Here is a 20,560-nt window from a genome sequence, read left to right as displayed (position 1 = left end):
TATCTTAATAATACAGCTGTACAGTCTGCTCTATTGGTGAACTTTGTGTTGTGATTTGAATAGAATAGAATTAATAGAAATTCTTTGCTGTTTAAAGTAATGTTTGTGCTTTTTATTTTGCATCCATCTGTGTACCTTCTGTGTATGCCCCAATGTCTTGCAGTTTTTATGGGAACTGTCAAGTAACAAACATCGTTAAACTGTTTCTAGAGAAGAGATTTTTAATATGTGATCCAAACTAATTTTTGCATCCAAAGGAATTACTTAGGATTTTCTTTCACATGGTGTAAAAGCAAAAATATTCTGCATTGTCCTGTGGTTTGAGGTAGCATTTCTTAGATTTTTCTTAGTATTTTCAGAAAATGTTTTGTTTGCTATCTTAAATGTTTCCAGGCAGTAGGAACTAGGGTTACAAGCTTTTAATACATTTGGTAAAACTGTTATCTCTTTCTCAGAGTTTTTATCACAGCCTATACTAATCCAGTCACTTGGATTAGGTGTTCTGATCCTCACTTAACTATTAGGCAAATTCATTTCTGTCAAACATCCAGCATTTTAAATGCTCCACCGCCCTCCCATTTCAATGTCTCAGTGCTACACTATGTAGCCTTAATGCCACTTTAGTTAAATTCTGCAGTTGTTTTCTATTCCACTTTATCCTGGATTAGGATCTCATCCTCATCACCAATTTGTTGTGGCTTTACTTCTTACACAGTACTAAGGATATGGGGAAGCCATGGGACAATTAAGTATCAAATAACTTTACTTAATGTTAAGTATATCTGAGCTAACTAGCTGTATTCAGTACGTTCTGATAAAATGGTGATCGCCTCCTTTTTAGAAGACTACATGACTCCCAAACTGTTTAAAAACCCATACCTGAATTTCTGCACACAGCAGCACTATACAAACAGAAGAATTAATTTGTAATAATCTGCTTTCCATTGTATATGAGTTGTGCCTTTAATCACGCTTATGCATATAACTTCTGATTAAAATGTACTTTGCAATTAGTACAGGAGGAGTGTACAGAATGGATAAGTAGCTTTTCCATTACAGCATTGCAGTCGATAGGCTTACTAAACCAGTCGGAGTAAAGACTATACATATTGTACACAAGCACCTTTTCCTGCATTCTTCATGCCTTCTAAGAACATTAAGCCTCTCAAAGATAGAACTGCTCCAGGAACAAAGGTTTACCTAAAATGGTATACCTGCTTTTTTCCTAACTGTGGTTTAGACTTACCACTATCAGTGAGAAATTTGGTTCCATAAAGTGGTTTAGATACTAGTTAAAATGCAGTTAAAACTTTGTTTTTCTCCCCTTTACCTTAAAATGTATGGTATTGTCTTGCAATTTTGACTTGTTTATTGTATCAGTAAAGCTTTTGACTGTGTAAATTCTTGAATTGCATTTTTCTTTTGTAGTTTACACAATGAGTGACAGGCTTTTGAGCAACTTAGACAAACTTCTGCTCGAGTTTGGTAGGTCATTATATCCTATATTTTTTTAATTAATAATTACTAATGCACTACATATAGTGATGTTTTCTGCTTTAAGCAGTTATATTAACTTAAAATAAATTTATAATATTAAGGTTTTGATGTTTGCCTACATAAAGTTTTGTTAGCTGTGATGTTATGGAGAGGGGTACTAACAGCTATTTAATAGTAAAATTGTTATTTAGGTATTTTGTTAAAATCTTTGTTAATCAGTGTTTGTGCAATTAATGCTGTACAACATACATTTGTTTCACAGCTCAACTCATATATACGTGTGTGTGTGTGTATGAAAAAGTGTTTATTTTCTTCTTAGTTTTCCAGCTAGAACAAGCTTCTTATGCTAAGGAACATGTGATTCAACAGATAAATTGTGAGTAGTGATAAATTATCATTTTATTAGACATTGAACACACTGCTTTTGTTTCATTAGTCCTGGTACATGTTCTGTGTTTCAGGGGCGGAAGCAAGCCTAATAATGAAAGCTGTCCCGTGTCCTACTCTCGCCCTACCTCATCTTTTGCCATCAATACTTGCTCATTCTCCCTAGCAGACTTTGCTTTTGCTTGCGACTTTTAGCTAATGCTGTTCAGCTGTCTCATGGACAGCCAGTTTCATGCTGCGCCATTTCCTGCTCTTACTCTGTAGCTCCTCACAGTAACTGGCAGTTCTTTGATTCAGCTGTGCTTGCTCAATACATCTGCCACTTGCCTCCCTTTCTTTCTTCATGTTTTTTGTTCTTTCCAGATTTGGGCCTCTGCCTCACTGCTTCTCTCTTTCTGTTTTCTTAAAATAATGAAAGTTCTCTCAGTTGCTACTACCTACTCAAGCCTTGTTCTTCTCTTTGCAATCAAGCAGCTGGTAATCTTATTTGAAATTCAAAACAGTAAACCCAATGAGAAAGTCTTGCTCCACATCAAATTCTTTCCCCCCAGGACTTACAGATAGCATAATATTATGGACTTAGGTCTGGACTGAATTTTTTTTTTACCATGCTACTACGTGGAATCACTATCTCACGAGAATTGTGGTGAACTATTCTTTAGACAAACTGAGGACATCTGTGCTCATCACTGGTACTTCACAGGTAGATACTGAAGCTCATAACCTTCAGGAAAAAGAACAAGAGAGAATTCTGATCTAATTGCTGTTCCTCTTGATGGCAACATATCTAATAATCTTGACTGATATGTCCAAGCAAGTACTTACTCATTAAGAAGATTATTAAATTGAACCATCTTAATCATTAAACATCTGTAACTAAATCTGGGGCACCTAGAATTCCGTTTTAACTCTTCAGTCACATAACTGAACCTTAGAATTGGGGTTTTTCTTAACATTTATGCAAGCTTATGGTAAACGAGCATGCTTTTAGGGAAAAACCAAAGGCTGTGTAGTAACATGGCATAGGTATTTGCATGTTCAGTTCAGAGATATCTAACTATGTGTGAACTCACAACCAACACACAGACTTGTAAAAGTTTGGGTTAAATCTTTCAGAAACTTACCCAGAAATAGTTCCACTGCTTTAATTTCGTCTCTGTGTGAGTATTACTTGGCATAGGAACAGCTGTAGCATTCAGCCTTGGACTTTTAGTGTGAGATTCATCAGGCTTTTTTGGCTAAAGTCCCTTTATAACTAGTGGAGGGAAATAGGCACTTTTAGGGTGTGATTTGTCTTATCCTGAAGAAAGAGTTTAAAGTAGGTTAGATAAAGTAAGCTTTAAAAATTGTCCACTTGTCTCCACTGAGTGTAGCTGTAGCCATGGGTGTCTAGTTCTGAATTAGGTGCCTGCATTGTAAAGTTGGGTGAGATGGATCTCATCCACAAAGTGCTTGCGAAAGCAAAGGGTGAGTAGAACAACTCACACTTGTCACAGAAGTGCTCATCTACAGAAAATACTGAATGAAATGTTAAGTGTATAGCTTTGCTTATGTAACAGATATTTTGTTAAGACAGTTATGTTATATCTTGGTAAATCTCAAACTGTCATCTGCAGGATACTTCCAAATACACCTGTTTTTTAACAGAAATGAAGCATACATCAGTTGTCCAATATTTATGCTTCATGCTAAGTAACGGCAAGTTACTGACTTAAGCTATTGAAAATATTAAGATACTGAAGATATTCAGGATAACTCAAGATATTAAAATACATTGAGAATCTTTTGCTTTCACTGACTGATGTTTCTCTCTGAGAAGTGTTTTTTTTCTGGTATAGATGCAGCTGGCATTGAAAGTGAATATATAGCAAGTGCTGCAAAACCAGACCCAAACTTCAGGATGACCTGAAGTTCTAGAGTGGTAATTCAAACAACTCAAGAAACCTGTGGCACAACTAAGATGCCCTTCCTGGTTAAGTAGATGAGAAGGACAGGATGTCTGTGATTCACTTCTGTTTACGGCCATCAACTTTGGCATATAGCACATCAGGGCAGCAGTGATGGCGAGGTGTGATTTGACACTAATAAGTCTGAAACCTTGTATGAAAAAATAAGAAATAAACAGCACAGAAAAAAAAAAGTGCACCTAGTTGTGCTCATTGCATTGCAGCATGAGCATGCATGATAGCTCTCACAGCTTTTATTTGTGAAAGAGGACAGTGATCATGACCAACAGTATGGATTCTCTGCTAACCACTCATTCAGAAAATGTTATCAGCTGTCTGCTGTTAGAAAAGGCAGAACTAAGAATCTGTCTTAAGAATCTCTGCAAATATCATAGAGCTTCAGTATTTGTCATTATAATGCATTTTTTCATTAATTAACTGCTGCGTCTTGTATTATCATACATTACACATTCCCACCTTGAGTAAATTCCCTTTTTATTTTAATTTCTGTTTCTAGTAATAATTTGATTATATGCCTTTAGTGATGTTTTTATTTTTCCCTTGTTGTAGTCAACTTTCCCATTCAAAACATTTGTCTTTCTGGACTTCTGTAAAAGAAAACAAATGTTTGAAAGAGACATTTATCTCAAGCAACTTTTGTACTTCAATCAGGCTCCCCAGTTACAAGCATTATTGAGGGCAAAGTGGCTTACACTCTGGTTTCCCTGCATACTACTTCCATTATCTGCAGACACTGTGGACTGCAAAAAAGAAGGGTCAGCTCTAACTATTAAGTGCTTTGCTTTCTACCACTAATAGCTACTTCAGTATTATATAGACTGGGATGCACAAATGGTACAAATAATTTTTTTCTTCCGAAGTCAGTCTCACAATATTAGATGATAATCAAGGTACTCACCACACAGCTGAAACTTCTTGAGTTTTTCACTCACTTTGTTGTTGCTTTGCTTAGCTGCAGGCTGTCCACTCATCTGGCACTATCGAGATTAAGTATTTTGGAAGAAAACTTGAATCATTCTGAATGTTGACTTTTTATTTCATGAAAATGTTGAAAATACATATGCTTACTTTTTTATTTTTAATTTCAGTGTATACTGTAAAAATCACAGAAAAAAAGAATGAAATTGCCAGGTTGCAGGAAAATATAAATAACAGCAATGATGCAATAGATGATTTGCACAAGCAAAATGAGAGTAGTAAGAAGAGCTGTAATGCGTAAGTATAATATAGCCTGAACTTTTAGTTACAGATGGCATTAAGAAACTCAGTGATGAAGTAGTGTAAAAATATGTAAGTGTGTGTTCAGACAGGAGTGATGTTAAAGAAAACTTTAGCACTCTTCTGGTTTTTTCAAGCTGCAAATCATCAGGTACAAAAGTTGCAGTGTTATCCACCCCTTGAAAAAGTAATTTATAGAAAAAAAGACTACATTTAAGTTTGTTTTAGTTTTTTATTAGAATCAATGGTTTTCAGAGATCACAGGTACTGTTTGCAGCATGCTAAATACTCAAGCAGTAAGGTAGTAGAAACAGAATTTTTCTTTATTTGGATGCATGTGAGTTCTGTCAAATTTGAAAAGTATTAAGAACACTGTTCAAAAAAATTTAACTTTTTTTAACTAAAAAAAGTTAGTAACTATCAGTGATAATAAGTCTCTGTTATGTTCTTCTTTGTTTAATTCTGAATTTGGCTTCCTGAAATTGAAGCATCTGCCTACTCTTTGTTCATAATGTGTTTTGCATTACTTTTTGTTCTATATGTATTCTCTCCTAAGGTGTCTCATAACTGCCTCTACATGGTAGTTCTACTAGCAGATTTTGGTATAATTTTTACTGCAGACTGCAAAATTGTTCTAGGCACTCTGTTTTGATGAATGCAATGGGCTGCAGTTCACAGTTTTCTTCACAGAAATTTTTCTATCAGATTATTAGTGGAAGTTTTGAATGCAGATCACTTTTGAGTCTTAGTAATTAAAAGTTTCTCAAGCAAGAATTTGGCTACAAGGAGTTTTTTCATGGAATGTCTAATTTTTAAAAATGAAAATCTCAGGTGTTTGCAAGGGTAGCTGAAAAGGCAAATCTGTATTTGACAATACAGAGAGTTTGGCCCGGATGATATAATCCTGTCTTTTCATTGCAGCGTTCATCTCTCCACAATCTGTCTAGTTCCTTGCCAGTTGAAGTGATTTGTTAGCAAATTCTATACAGGTTTTTTCCTTGCAATTCTATACCTAAAGATAAGTACTTGAATAAAAATGTCTGTAACATATATTTGAAATTGTTTTTTAGGATGTCAATAGAAAATGTGGGTGTTTTTAAGAATAAAAAGAGAAGTAAAGATAGCATCAGGGTCCTTTCCAGGTTTATTTTGAACTATCTGAAAATGGAAGAAAGAATGGAATCATTAGTGAATGAAGTGGGTGTAGTGGCTGGCTGTTTGAATCAACTGCCTCACCATACTGATTTGTAGCTTTATCATAAAAAGAGTTAGGAAAATATTTGACCTTGACAAGAAAACTCCACTTTTCCTTTACATTAAATTCTTGCCTCCGATGCAGTATAAAATGAACACTTCTGTAAGTTTCTGAAACTATTCACTATTTCCTTAGATATCTTTTGAAGTTGCAAATCTGTTTGCAAATCACAAACTGTTAAGAGATGCAAATAAAGAAATAAAAACTTAAGGGTAGAACTAAGGATCTGATCTAAATTTTAATCATTGAATTCAATGGGTTTTGGCTCAGGTCCTAGAAAAAATAATTAATGGCATTAGTGTAAAGAGACTGAAAATGAGAAGTGACTCATTAATGAATACATGTATTCATAGAAGGACAATGCTTGCAGAAGAGTAGAGACTCTGTGTCTTAAATTATTGAAAGTGTCATTTAACGACATACTGAAAACAGCGATAAACAAGCCTTAGCTATAAGATCAGACAATTAGAGCACTTACGTGGTAGAATCATCTTAAACTTCTAAAATTTATTCTAGTTGATACTCTATGTATACTGGACATGATTCTAATGTTGATTTTGTAAATCCAAATATTGTTTTGGAGTCACAATCACCCTCATAGTCTATTAATTGCCAGTAATGCTCAACAGAGCTCTCAAAGAAACAACTTTTTGTCTGGATTACTAGACATTGTAAGTATATCGAAGCATGTTTGAAGACTTTGAACAAAATATGGGATTCTTATATTCAACAAGTCTACAGAAAAATGATGTATGAGACAGATGTGTTGGGATACTACTGTGTTTTCTGAAGAAATCCATATTAGTCTACATAACAAAGAACTGAAGGCACAAAATTAGCTAAATGGAATATCTATTTTTAGACAAGTGATGACATTTTTCTAATATTTAGTTTCTTGAATGATTCAAACTAGAAATGTTGATCCCAGAAGAATAAGAAATGATGAAATACTGCTGATGGAAGCTATTCCAATTTTGTTTCTCTTCTATTTTTTAAATTTGGGTTCAAGGATGGTGAGAATTCATGGAAATAAAAAAAGCCAGATGAACTCAGAATGTTGCTAATTTGGAAAATAAATTGTTGTCTTGTCCCACTAGCTAAATGACAGGATATTTTTATTGCTTTCAGATTAGTGTGAATAAAGATTTTTTTTATACACTAGCTGATGAAAGGAAGGACAAATAAATGTGATAGCTACCAAGAACCTCTGTGAAACAGTGATGCATTTAGCAAACTAGTAGATGAGCTACTAGAGTCCTGTATACCTTGTTGTGTTTACAAAACAGTGTTCTTGTATTATGTGTTTTTTGAATGTCCAGAGAATAGATATGAACACAAAATATAATGCACAACAGGGTTTGTACTTTGATTAACAAAAGCTCTATGACTTTTTCATTGCTTGGGGTTTTTTTCCTCCAAAGAAAGGTATGGAGTTTTCTGAGTAAAAGATCACAGTGTTTGTGTGCCAGTACATTTTTATATAAGTATCCAAGTATGTTGGTTTCTACTTTTTTAAAAATCTGACCCTTTAAAAATTCAGCTTTCTGCTGAATTTGCAGTAGATATGGTGAAGTAATATTTTGTAATTACATTTTCAGTCCTCAGTGGTGTCAAACAATTTGTACCAATAGTGCTGAATTTCCTGAATGGATGCTGCAATTTCTCATTCAGCTTTTTTGTTGACAAACTTTACTGCTGTTATAAATATTGATTATACGTTGTGTTGTCTCACCCCCTGGAGTACGTTATCTTTTGTTCAAGGTTATTGGACTTCATTTCAGCAAATTAATTGTCAGGTCTTTGTTCTTTATTTCCTTGATGGAAATTGCATTAAGTTAGCTGTTACTGAAGCCTCTCTTTTATTCCACCTTTGGAGTGATTGTCCAAATGCACATTCATACTTTGTGTGATTGCATGCTACACTCTAGTTTTGAACCATAGGGCATACTCACATCCAAAAATGCCCTTTGCTTACCCTACTCATGAATATGCTGTGCAAAGTGAACCATATGTCCTCAGTTGCTCCCACCTGTCCAGTAATGAACTATTTGCTTTGTTCAATTGCAACCTTGTTCTGTATTGCTAAGTCTCCCCTCCTCCTTGTTGGTGTAACTCTTTAAATGTAACTGTATCTCTGCTGTTCCAGATTCACTTAGTCTCTTCAGTCCTTACGGATTTTTCCTCCTTCTATTTCTTCAGTGTTTAGCTTTGATAGTATCTATGTACATGTTCCTACAATTGGATTTTCTGCGTACATCCCCTAAGACAGATAGTTCCACTCAGACAAACATTGAAGGTGTTTATATTGCCTTTGGGTAGCTTGTATTCTGGACAAAAGCTGAATTTATAGGTCACTTTAAGCCCTGACTAGGGAGAGTGCTAATTTTTTCTGTAGAAGGTTCCTCTGGAGGGAGCATGTGATTTTTTTTTCATTGGAAGTAGTATCTCTGTCCTACTGTAGCCCAGTCTGTTCAGATGATTCGGCAGTCATTGGATTCTCGGCTCCCAGCATCTCAGAATTTGCCTGTTGACAACCTGTCATTACAGAGGTTATTCTCTCAGAATGAGCAGTGTGTCAGTAGCACATACGCTCAGTAGACTGAAGTAATTTTTCTGCTCTTTCCCTCACCTTACAACACTTTGGTGTCTGTTAAGTCTTATTAAGGCATTACTCACTGTTTGGAGGCTCCATGCACCAGAGGTTTCTGAATTTGTTTCTTATCTTTAACTGAGCAACATCCTGGCCATTTGTTCAGTTACAGCTTTCTCGGAAAATGTCTTTTCTGATAGCTGTCACCTCAGCTGGGAGGGTAGGAGACATCTAGGCGTGGATGGCTTATGCTCCTTACACCACCTTTTTTCAGGCAGGATGCTTTCTTTTTAAAGAAATAAATACCCATTGTATGCCTTTCCTAAAGATCACATCTGAATTTCACTTGAATCAGAAAGTTTATCTATCTGTTTTTCTAGAGTTCTCACATTCAAGGAAAAGGCTTCTCTAGTACCTGGATGTTGAGAAAGTACTATTAGTTTACTAGTCCTAAGTCCTTTATGTATTCCCTGAAGTTGCTGTGCTTTCAGTACAATCTACAGCATACTACAGTGAGAAAATCACTTTGGCAGGCTGCATCATAGCTCTTCTATTATAGGAGGCTCCTGAAATGAGAAGAAGAACAAAAAATTGATTAGTTGTGTTTCAGGGCCATAGGGAAGCCCCATGAGAGGAGATCCTGGCTAAGCATTACAGAATGCGGACCCATCAGTTTGCTCTAGAGGAATCCAGTTATGAGCTGTGTATAAGCCATTCAGCACCTCTTGTCTGGAGACAGGTTTCTGGAATGGCTGCATTTAACAATGTAGACATACTATATAGCCAGATACCAACTGCATGAAATATGAAAATATATGTGGATGATGACTTAGAGGTAGAACAGAATCTTACTTGACAGCAACCAAAGCTCAGTTCTTGTCTACCATTGATTTATTATTAACTGTTAGCTGGTGTGTTTTCCTGTAGGGGCAAAATCTGAGTTCAAATCTAGTCAGTAAGAGATGGTATGTGGACTGTGACTCCAAACTGCCAGGTCAGTGCTCCCAGTGTCTGGGCTATTGTACTGAAAGACAGCATCTCTTTCTGACTGTTTTCTGAGCAGGACTTGCTTAACAAATGGAGGAAATCCTGAGTTTGTGGCTGCTGCTTGCATTTAGGTATGAGATAGGTGCTGATGATACTGATGAGAACGAAGCTGTGTGCACCTTCAATGAGAAGATCGTACATATCTAAATGATTTACTGATGGCGCTGTTCTGAGTACCTAATATGTGGATTTAGATGCCTAATTGCTTAGCAGTAGTCTCCAAAAATTTGTGAAGATCACTTTATTTATTCCTTAAAAAGTGCTTTATAATCTTTGTTAATCTCATATATATATTCTTGAATTTGCAGCTTTAAAATCTTAAGAAAATAATGTACACATGTAAAAGCTTTCTGTACTAAACCTGTTTATGTTTGACTTTCAAAACATTAAGTAAATTATTTGTTCCAGTAAGCTAGCTAAAGTAACTTGATATCTTCATTTCTGAATGGCTTTTTATCAGGAAAGACCACTTATATGCTTTCTATTTTTTTACTTTCTCCACAGCTGGAAGCCCACCTATGTAATACTTAGCAAGCATGAAGAATATTTGAAAAATGAACTTGAAGTTTTAAAAGAAGATACAGAAAAAGAGAGGTATCTATGATCATGTGAGAGGAGGTTTCTAGCAGTAGTACTTACTAACCTGTCTAAACTGATCAACAAAGATAGTCTGTGTCAAAAAGTTGTTGTAAACTTTTCAGGATAATGTAAGTGATTGAGTAATTAAAAGAATTTTTGTTTACATTATTATGAGGTCATATGTTATTTTGTAGTTACCAATGAAATAGGATAAAATATGGCTTCTTCAGATTCAATTGCTTCCCTTTTTTTCAGAACGTTGTTCAGTTCCCTACAATTTCAAGAAAAGCCCAAGAAATAAAGGCAATGAATGTTTCAGCTTTGGTAGAAATATGAAATATCAGAGCATATTTACAAAAGCATACATAAGTTTTATCTATGAATGATTTTTTTGCCATTATTATGACATGTCTTCATGTATACTGTGATTTCAGTAGTTTCAGATATTCAGATTTGGGAAGACCTTTTTGAAAATACACAGGTTTTATGTTTTTTTCGGAAGCATCATTTAACTGAACCTAAATTTTTAAATTCATATATGTACTAAGTAAGATAACAGTTAGAAGCATTCAGATAATTTTATGCTTTTCTTTATTTTTGCATATGAATTCCAATGATTATTACAATATACAAATCAAGTTTCTTTATACTGCTGTATATTCTTCAAGATAACTACAAAGCATGCAAATTCAATATTAGATCCCGAAAAATAGAGTGAGTGGCTCAGGAAAGCCTGGTCTAAAACCATTTTAAGACCAGTTGTGGGTAAGGTTCTAGTCAGTATTAGTTGCAAATTCAATTCTGTTCAGTAAGTGGCATTTCAGTTGTTTCCTCTTCATTAATTAGATTTTGCATGTTAAAGAAATTATTAGTTGTGCAATGTAGCTGCCTACATTCAATGGAATAAAGAACAGTCCCTGAAGGTTTTCACTGAAATGTTCAAAAAGTGGTGTGCCAAGTTAATCCCATGAAGTTCTATTTAACACCCAGGTAAAACCGATCTTCATTTTAGAGAGGTTGCTCACCTTTACGGATCTGCTTGTGAAGGGGAAGAGGTTGGTTGGCCCTATGGTGAAAAAATCATGGCAGACCCATCTAGATATCTAAATACCAATTCAGAGGTGTAACTTTAGGTAATTTAAAATGTTGGCTTTGATTCTTTTGCAAGTGTTCTTTTTGCCAGTTGTCCAAGACAACAGAAATAGCATGCCTGATAGCCTTTAATTGACTCAGTAGCTTATCTTTCTTCTTCCTGTTCAGAGCTCTATATTTGGTGAAAAATAAGGCTAAATTGGCTTTCTATGAGTATATGATTAAGCCATTTTGGCTTTCACTAATTTGAGCTGACAAGCCAAAGAAGCATTACTTTTAAATTGCTTCTTCAGATAACTAGTTTCAATTCCAACATGAAAGTGTTTGATCTGTTTTCCTGAGCTTAATTATAAGACATCATGACTATAAATCATAAAATAAATTTAATTAATGTATTTTACAAAAGTGGTTTCTCAGATATAGTCCCTCTGTACTGAAGCATATGATGATATATTAAAATCAGCAAGATGTGCTTTCTGCAAATTCTAAGTATTTAAATTAGGAAGAAAACCAAGTACATTTAGAATTTTATGTGCTGAATGTGCTTTTTAGCCTGGCATTTGGGGGCACTGAGGACATACTGGTTTAGATGGCAAGATGTTTTAAAAAGATGGGCAGATCAGTTTCCGTTTAACTAGGCACTTACTATGGAGGTTTGAAAAACATGCCACATTTTTTTGTTATTATTGGTTTCAAGAACATAGAAGAACGCTTATACGAACTGGAAGTTCATCCTGAAAATAAGCGATATGAAGAAGGAAAGAAGAATAAATAGCTATCCACATAATGTTCAGGGGTTTTGTGGATGCTGTCCTTTACCCATTGTCATTAGATTAAATCTTTTTCTAATGACTTTAATGTGAACAGCGCTGAATTCTAAATAGCCTATGTTTAACAACATGAACTGGAGGATGTGAATTACGAAAAATATTAAAAACAGTGGCAATTGCTCAAGACTACTATACTGTACTGTACTGTACTCTAATAGGTCATAAATATTGATCTGTGGAAAATACATTTTGGGAAAAGAATATGAAGTTTGAGGATTATTTTCAGAAGCTTGAAATGTACCTACTACAACACATTACTGTACTTATTTATATTTTTTAAATTTATTTTTAATGCATTCTTAATTGTATATCAGCAAATTTCTTTGTTGCTCAGTTATTGTTTGTAGCATCTATTAAATGAAATAGAACTGAGTATTTTCCATCTTTCATAATTGGGAAATTTTGTACAGTATACACAAATATTAAGTAAATCAAGAAACTTAGATTCCCGAGACCACCCGCGAAGAAAAACATATAGATTAATGTAACTTTCTACATGAAGTTTGGAAAGTATCAGTTCCTTGGTTTCACAGTGTTGATCTACAACTTCTTTCCCCTAAACAGGTGTATTGAACTTCAGTCAATTTAACAGAAACTAGTGCCTGGACTGTAGTTTTATTTGAAAATTAAGATCTTATTTTTTTTTTTTCCTGTGACTTTTGTTTTCCTTTTGTAGGAGCAGAAGCTTCTACTATTGAATTTGGACACAAATTTTTCTCTCTTCCATTGCCTGGGCTAGCCAGCGGGTAGCCAGGAGTGTCTGCCTTTCAGTCATGCTGCATTTAAACAATTAATGGCAGTTTGAGATAAAATGGAATACTGTACGCTTCACAAGTAGTGAGAGCTGTTCCTTAATGTAGGCTTTATTCATGGTGCAGGTAAACAACTGGGTCTCTGGTTTTAGTTGCTGTTATGCACCATTTGTTTCATAAAGGAATTTCTGGCTAATCTACAGGTGTACTAATACCTTAATATTTTAAAATTTGCCTCTCTGTTGTTCATATAACCTTTTCCTAGAGGATGACATTTCCTTCACCTTCTGTGGTTTTATATTGGCATATTCTAATATCAAGCAACTTTGTGTAGTATTTCTTTCTCAGTTAAATGACTGTTCTAGGTTTGTGGTACATGCTGGATGTCTGTAGCTGTGATATCTCTTTATAAATATGTGCCATCTGCATAATGCTCACCATCCAACTCTTCTGTATTTTGCATACGCCTAAATGTATCTTTTTTCAGGAATAAGAGGCATAGAATATCAACATTCAAAAAAAATGACATATTTTAATTTCATTTGAAGCAGTTATTAAGCTTTTGCTTTCAAATGCAGAGAGAAAAATAGTTACTGGGCACTGGTTGTTATTATTCATAATTTTAAAAACTATCAATAGTTAACTCTTGTCTGTGTAGGAAATACAGACTTCCTGCAGGTCTATACTTAGATTACCTGTGACATTAAGAACCAGAACCAGTTCCTTGATGGCATTGTTAATTATTCAGCTTTCCCAAAAGATACTACTTTTGTACTGGAAATTACCTGTAATAAAAGTTATGCCTAGCAGCATTATAGGTGTAATAAAAGACTCATCCCAATAAGATACTTGACTGTTTGATCTGTCATTAGCAAACTATCTGTTAAATTCTTTGCCTGAGTGAGAAAACCTGGGGAAAAAAGTCTTTTCCAATGTAGTCACTGTCATTGATTTAACACAAGCAGATGGCTGTTCTGTGCAACCGCACTTTTCTTTCTCTTCTTTCCAAATATATATTGATCAATTTTCAGGTTTATGTGATGAGTTACATCCTATTACTTCTTATGGTATTTATTTGTTTTTATAGTACAATTTTTTCAAAGGCTGATTTAAAGTTTTTAAAATGTCATGAACATTAATTGATGCTACCTACTATAATAATTTGTAGTTATGTACTCACATGATGTCAGTGAAATTATGTTAGTGTAACATTAATTCAGAGGGCAGTCCTATAAGAAGCTGAGCATTCTGGCTCTTTGCCAGTTAAACATTTAAGTGTTTGCTTAACCTTAAGCATGAATAGTCTTATTGTTTTAGTGTGACTAATGTGTGTGTTTAAGGCTTCACCAAGTCAGACACAGATTACTCAGCATCTCCTTGGAGGCAGCTCTTAGTTCAGTGATGCATCAGGCTGCTCTAAATATGGGATGCTAGGCCAGTTCTCTTTTACTGTAAGTTTGATACAGCTCTACCGAAACCGGTGGAGTTGTGCCAATATACACAAACAGAGAATTTGGCCTGCAGTGAGTTTCTTGATAATTACATAGGGAAAAAACATTTGTCATCTGCCAGGCTGCCTTTGAATATGGTATGGTCTACATTACTTTCAGAACAATGAGGTATGACCATTTTTTGCATCTTGAGTGTATTTGTTGTTACATACAGCATAGTCTTCCTGAAGAATAGCTGGAAGATAAAAAATAGAGCCAATTAGTGGCATATTAAATATAATTGAACTTTTTTCCAGGACAGCAGCAAGACTAATTGAGCTGATTCCATAAATTAATAGGGTTTTTTTCCTTATAAACAATGGCTTCATGTGAAAAAAATTAAATTACGTGTATTTTTATAGGAAAATGTATCAGGATTACATAACCCAGTATAAAGAGATTTTGAAGCAACACCGTGAAAAATATGCAGCAACTGGTCTTGCACAGGAGTATTACAAAAAAAAGAAAGAACTTGAAGAAATCCGAAACAGAGTTTTGAAACAGTCTGAAAAATATAAATTGAAAGAAGACGCTTGCGTGGATATTATGGGTACTACTACTATTGATGCTTTTACCGTAGAGCTTAGTGGTAGTGCAGTGCACATTAAAAGTGCTGTATAGAAATCTTCTAATTAATTTTCCACACTTTCATTTAAGCTAATAAACAGGTCTTTTTGTTACACCATTTTTAGGAAAAGAATCTGTAGCAAGCTGGAACTTTGAACAAGAATTTAGAGTATGCATACTATTAATCCTTCCTCCAACACATGAATGTAAACTCTGTTTGTCATTGGGCTTCTTGGGGTAGAAAAGGCCTAAAATTACTTTAGAACTAGCCTCTCAAAATTTTAAATTTGTTTTTCATATATTTTTAGTGCTGTTTTTAATGGCATTACTCTCTGTTATACTGCTATTTCTGTTATGTATACTAAGTAAAGATAAGTGCTTCTGATCTATTAATTTATCTTGTATTTGTAAAGAAAATTATATTTGTGAATTAATGATCTGAAATGAAATTTTATTTCTGCAGAGCCTGTTCCTTTTAAATCCCTAAATGACTGGGCTTTACAGATGTATCCTTGATTTGTAGTGTTTATGCAGTTGACAGGGAAGAAAGTTTATATTTGCCTTTTACAACTTTCTATTAGAAAGTATAGTAATTATTTATATATTTATGTTTAGAGTGGCAGCATTAGCATTTCTCTGTAAGAAAATTGAAGGTCAAATAATACTCTTCAGTTTAAATTTATGGGAACATTTTGAGGAAAGAGAATAGAATTTAACTTAATGACATATCAGTCAAAATGCTTCATTAAGGAGAGGAGGCCTAGTTGAAATCAGATTTGAAGATTTGTCTAGGAAATGTAGACTTGTCAGAACTTTCTGCACCTCCAGCATTTGTGCTTGTGGCATAGAGGGGTCAGGGATCTGATAGCATCCCTTGCTTGAAAAAAGTGATGCTGCAATCTATATTCCATAACATGAAAGTGCTTCTTCAAGGCAAAAAACACAGGAAATGTTAAAGCTTGCTGCAGTTGCTGCGCAAGAATCCATTGAACTACAAAAAGAAGCAGAGGAATTAGAAATGAAAATTAATTATTTAAAAAAGGTAACTGTATTTCAATTTTATTTCATATAAATACATTTTATATATGTAGTTATATATACCACCATTATATTTTCTGGAACATATAACAAGTAGTATATTTTCAAGCACACAGACCAACGGGATAATTCCAGTATTAGTAATTATGTTTCTATAGCATCACATATGTTTTCTCGGAGAAGAGGGGTCCATGAATGTAAAGGCTTTTAAAGCTTGCTTTTTATTGACCTCATTTTATACCATAATTTCCATAAAGTCACTGTGTCACAGTGACTTCTGTGCTAGCTCAAGAGGTCCAGAGAATACACTTCAAAATGTAGCAGGGCCATTCCTTAGTGAGGCTCAGAGCTTGAGTATACAGCTTTCACAGATCCTACTGGTTTTTAAGGTTTTGTTAATAAGAATGTGTTTAACTAAATATGCTTTACAATAAGAATCGTTTAATTCCACCCCCCACCCCCCCCAAAATAAATGTGTGGGTAAATAATACTCGGAGGTAAAACTGGCCGATTTTAGGCAGGAGATCAGTATAGTTCCACTGAGTAGAGGCAGTACTGACTCCAAAGTGATGGTCTTCCAAAAAAAGGACTTTGTCAGGACAGCATTTTGACCCACTCCTCTGGTAGGAAGTAAAAGGTCTCTCCTAAGCTTGAAATAGGCCAGTAGACCAATCTTGTAAAGATTTTGGTAAGTTTTTACACTATGGCATCTGGACACTTTTATGTGTCTGGATCAGATGATCAAGGACTCCATTTACTGCTGTGTTAGCAGTGTCCACTTCAGCCTGCCTTATGCTGATAGAAGCATATTGTGTACAGGTGGTGCTTTCTATTTATATTTTGTGGTACTGTTTGACACTTATAGTTACAGATTGAAGTTCTTGATGTTGTATGTGCTGTATAAACATACAGTAAGAAGGGATGTTGCGAATTTATTTATAAATATGAAGGAGACCATGTAAGGATCTCCTTGTCCTGAATAGATATGTAGAGCCTGTGCTTAAAAACTTCCATGTTTATTCCAGTTGTTACAGTTAGTCCAATGAAAAATAATTGCCTCTCTTTAACTTTGTTCTGCTTATTTCTTCAGATAGTCGTGGCTACAAAAACTCTACTACTGTGCACTGGTTTAGAAAACATTTAGAAAATATTTGCAACATATAGTTATAATTTTTCAATTTTATTCAATTTTTTATTTGTTCTTTATCTTTTAAGACATTTGAAGGGACTACAGAAGATGAAAATAATCCCAAAGTGATTGAAGGAAAAAATCAGAAAAGTCTAGAGAAGCCAAAGGAATTTAAAGAAAGGTACACTTAAAGATGATTTCTTTCCCTTGCTTTCATCCAGGGTACTATCTCAACATTTACACAAAGACCACAAAACACAAACTGTTGCTAAATAATGACTGGCAATCTTCTCTAACCCTGGTCATGTGATTTAATTTTGTAATTTTGAAAGTTTTTTATTTCTTGGGGTTAAGATGGTGGCAAATTTTGATTCTTGGAAACTAAATGTATCTGGAAATGTACTATTCAAAAGTGTTTTGTAGAAACCTTTGCTCCTCACAGATACTGCTGATAGATCTATGTGAATAGTTTTACAAGTTTTGAATACAACTACAGTGACTATGCAGTCAGAGATAAAATACATTAACTGTAAATGCATACTTGTGGAAAAAGAGTCAGGGTTCCACATGTCATTTGCCTTCAGCTCTGAACTACTTAAGAAATTTAACTCTTAATTTAGTTCTTAAAAACAAGCATGAGTGAAAGTTTCATAGACAGGATTAATGGCTTAGTAAATTAGTCAGTGGTCATTTACAACTGTGACTCACTTTAATTTGAGCTCAATTGCAATGATTGAAAATCACCATCAGGACTATCTTGCACTTAACTGGAGTCCTTGTGAATGTTGAAACGTCACCCTCAGAGCTGACCCTTTTAGACCAAAATCCATTTTAGACTGAGAATATGTCCAAAAGACTTTGTCCAAGGGATTTTACATTATGGTGGGCTTGAAAAAGAAGATTTTTAAGGCTTTAAATAGGGATTTAGTGGACTATGTCTATAGAGATATGTCATTTTAATCATCCCTAAGATCCTTTCCACAGGGGCATTTTACGTCCTTAATATCTTCTTACAGACCTATGCATTATTCAGATGATTTTTTGTTGTTGTTGTTTAAGCCTTTACACCTGTTCTACCTTCTTATGTAAGCTTTTTGTAATTGGCAAGACCTCAGAAACATAGGGAAGCAAGAAATCCACTTAGTTTTAAGACTAGGTAAAAAGAGAGATGGGAAGCACTCCCTTTGAAATTTCAAAGAAACCCGTGTATATTCAGTCTGCAGAAAGCAAAATGCCAATTAAAGACATATTATAAAAGGCAGAGACCTATGCTCTGCACATGGAGGCATAGGAAGTACTCAGGCTCCTCATGGAAAGAAATTCATAGGGTGCATTGCTAGACCTGCCATTTGCATGTTTACCTATGTGTCATGGAGTCTTCAGGTGTTTGTACCTTCACCTGAAGTTGTGTCTTGATTGCATACAAGTAGATCTTTTTGGTGCTCTTACTGAAGCAATAATTCCATGGCTTGCATAATGATTATAAGATGTTGTAAACACTTTACACTATCCTAACTCACATTGCCTTTTAACCTCCATGTATACATTTACGTGATATAGCATATGGTATCAGACCATAACCTGATTATTAATTAATATGTTATTCCTAGAGTAAATTTTAAAGCTTATTTATGTCAAAGATATCCATAACATAAAGGCTTGTAGAAAATGGCATAAAAATAGTTTTAAAAAATCCCTATTTGTCATTAGTGTATTAAAAAGAAGTCATCACTAGAAAGCATTCAAGTGTCTGATTAAGTAACTACTTATGTAAAAAACAGGTGTATTATGATTCTGTGATTATAAACACTGTGAAAAAAACAGAAACAGAAAATGTGCTAAGATAATGAGACATATGAATGAAAACCTTTGCAGACTCAAGGTAATGTACAAAAATATAACAGCAAAATGTGGGTACCAAAGCCAGTAGTCTCTTGTGAGCTGTTCTGCAGTCACTACAAGGTTACTCTGAGCAAAGAGAACTTTTTGAAGATAAAGGAGATTTCTTCATCTTCTGCCACAAAAGAAGAAGAAAAAAAGAGTTGCACTGTGAGTATCCATGAACTGATGCAGACCAGTGTGAAGAGAAACCAGCAGCATCAAGGGAAAATGATGTTTTGAAATGAGCAATGAAATCACTGAGCAGAACAATATACAAATTAATACCCATGAAATGCTTTAGAAAGCTACAAGACAAGAAACCAGCTTGCAAGTTAATTGATAGGTGCTGATATATATGTTCTCCTTTGGGTAGGAGGATGGCAGTGGTAACTGTTCTTTTAAAAGGCTTGGAACATTTTAGATTGAATCACTTATTGCTGGCCAGCTAGTCGTTGATTAGGCTGACTGCAAAACACAGATTCCTCTTCATATACCAGCTGTTTTCTCTGATTAGTTGGCTTTCATAGTTCACCGGTTACACAGACAAGTATCATAGTTAAAATTTCCAAATCAAGAGTTCTCATCAATGACCAAATAGGACTCAACCCTTTTGAAGCCCTGGTCTTCATTTCTCAATTAGAGATTATATTTATTACATAGAAAGGCTAACATCTTGAACTGTGCTTTGGCATATATCATGTTCATTCTCTCTGCTTTTGTAAAATGTTTGAGAGTACTTTAATTCCATTATTCTGTAATTCTGTTTTTTTTTTCCAATTTGATTATGTATTAATTCCACCTCTGAATACCTAAAATATCTTATGTTCCAAGTGAGAGATTTTTGCTAAAGCTTCTTGTAAAGGATATCCCATGGCAGATTATTGCAGTTCTTTCAGTTTCTTTGCATTACAAGTGATTAGCTTGTATTGATCAAAGAAAAAACTTTGTAATATAATTCTTGGAAAAATTATAAAGCTGTTTCTGGACTTCTAAATGTAAACATACATGAAGAGTCAACCCTTGTGCTGACCACAACCTCATAGGCAGTTATCAGTTAGTAGTCACTATGGCAGCCAGTTATTAAAAGTCCTGCTTCCAAAAGGACTTGCTGGCATGCGCCTGATTAGAATACTGAACGTGGCTTCAGTAGAGAGTCCTGGTAAATACCACGGTAGGAAGTGTCATTCTTCATATGTATAATCAAATACACTTAATTCCTATAGTGAAGATAAAGTCATATT

General features: G+C 34.6%; 1 protein-coding gene across 1 annotated transcript in view; it reads left to right on the top strand.

Annotated features, from left to right (window-relative positions):
* The first annotated feature begins 1,436 nt into the window (after positions 1 to 1,436).
* C6H14orf39 (chromosome 6 C14orf39 homolog) overlaps positions 1,437 to 20,560 on the top strand; it is a 30,770-nt gene continuing 11,646 nt past the window's right edge. The window contains exons 1-8 of the mRNA XM_075031041.1: positions 1,437 to 1,485; positions 1,817 to 1,873; positions 4,940 to 5,066; positions 10,466 to 10,555; positions 15,067 to 15,254; positions 15,735 to 15,777; positions 16,193 to 16,313; positions 17,525 to 17,619. Coding sequence (XP_074887142.1) covers positions 1,437 to 1,485; positions 1,817 to 1,873; positions 4,940 to 5,066; positions 10,466 to 10,555; positions 15,067 to 15,254; positions 15,735 to 15,777; positions 16,193 to 16,313; positions 17,525 to 17,619 — 770 coding nt within the window. The remainder of the gene's footprint in view (positions 1,486 to 1,816; positions 1,874 to 4,939; positions 5,067 to 10,465; positions 10,556 to 15,066; positions 15,255 to 15,734; positions 15,778 to 16,192; positions 16,314 to 17,524; positions 17,620 to 20,560) is intronic.

This window comes from Buteo buteo, chromosome 6 (assembly GCF_964188355.1).
Source record: "Buteo buteo chromosome 6, bButBut1.hap1.1, whole genome shotgun sequence".
NCBI classification, from domain to species: Eukaryota; Metazoa; Chordata; class Aves; order Accipitriformes; family Accipitridae; genus Buteo; species Buteo buteo.
This window is presented reverse-complemented; position numbering and strand designations above follow the sequence as displayed.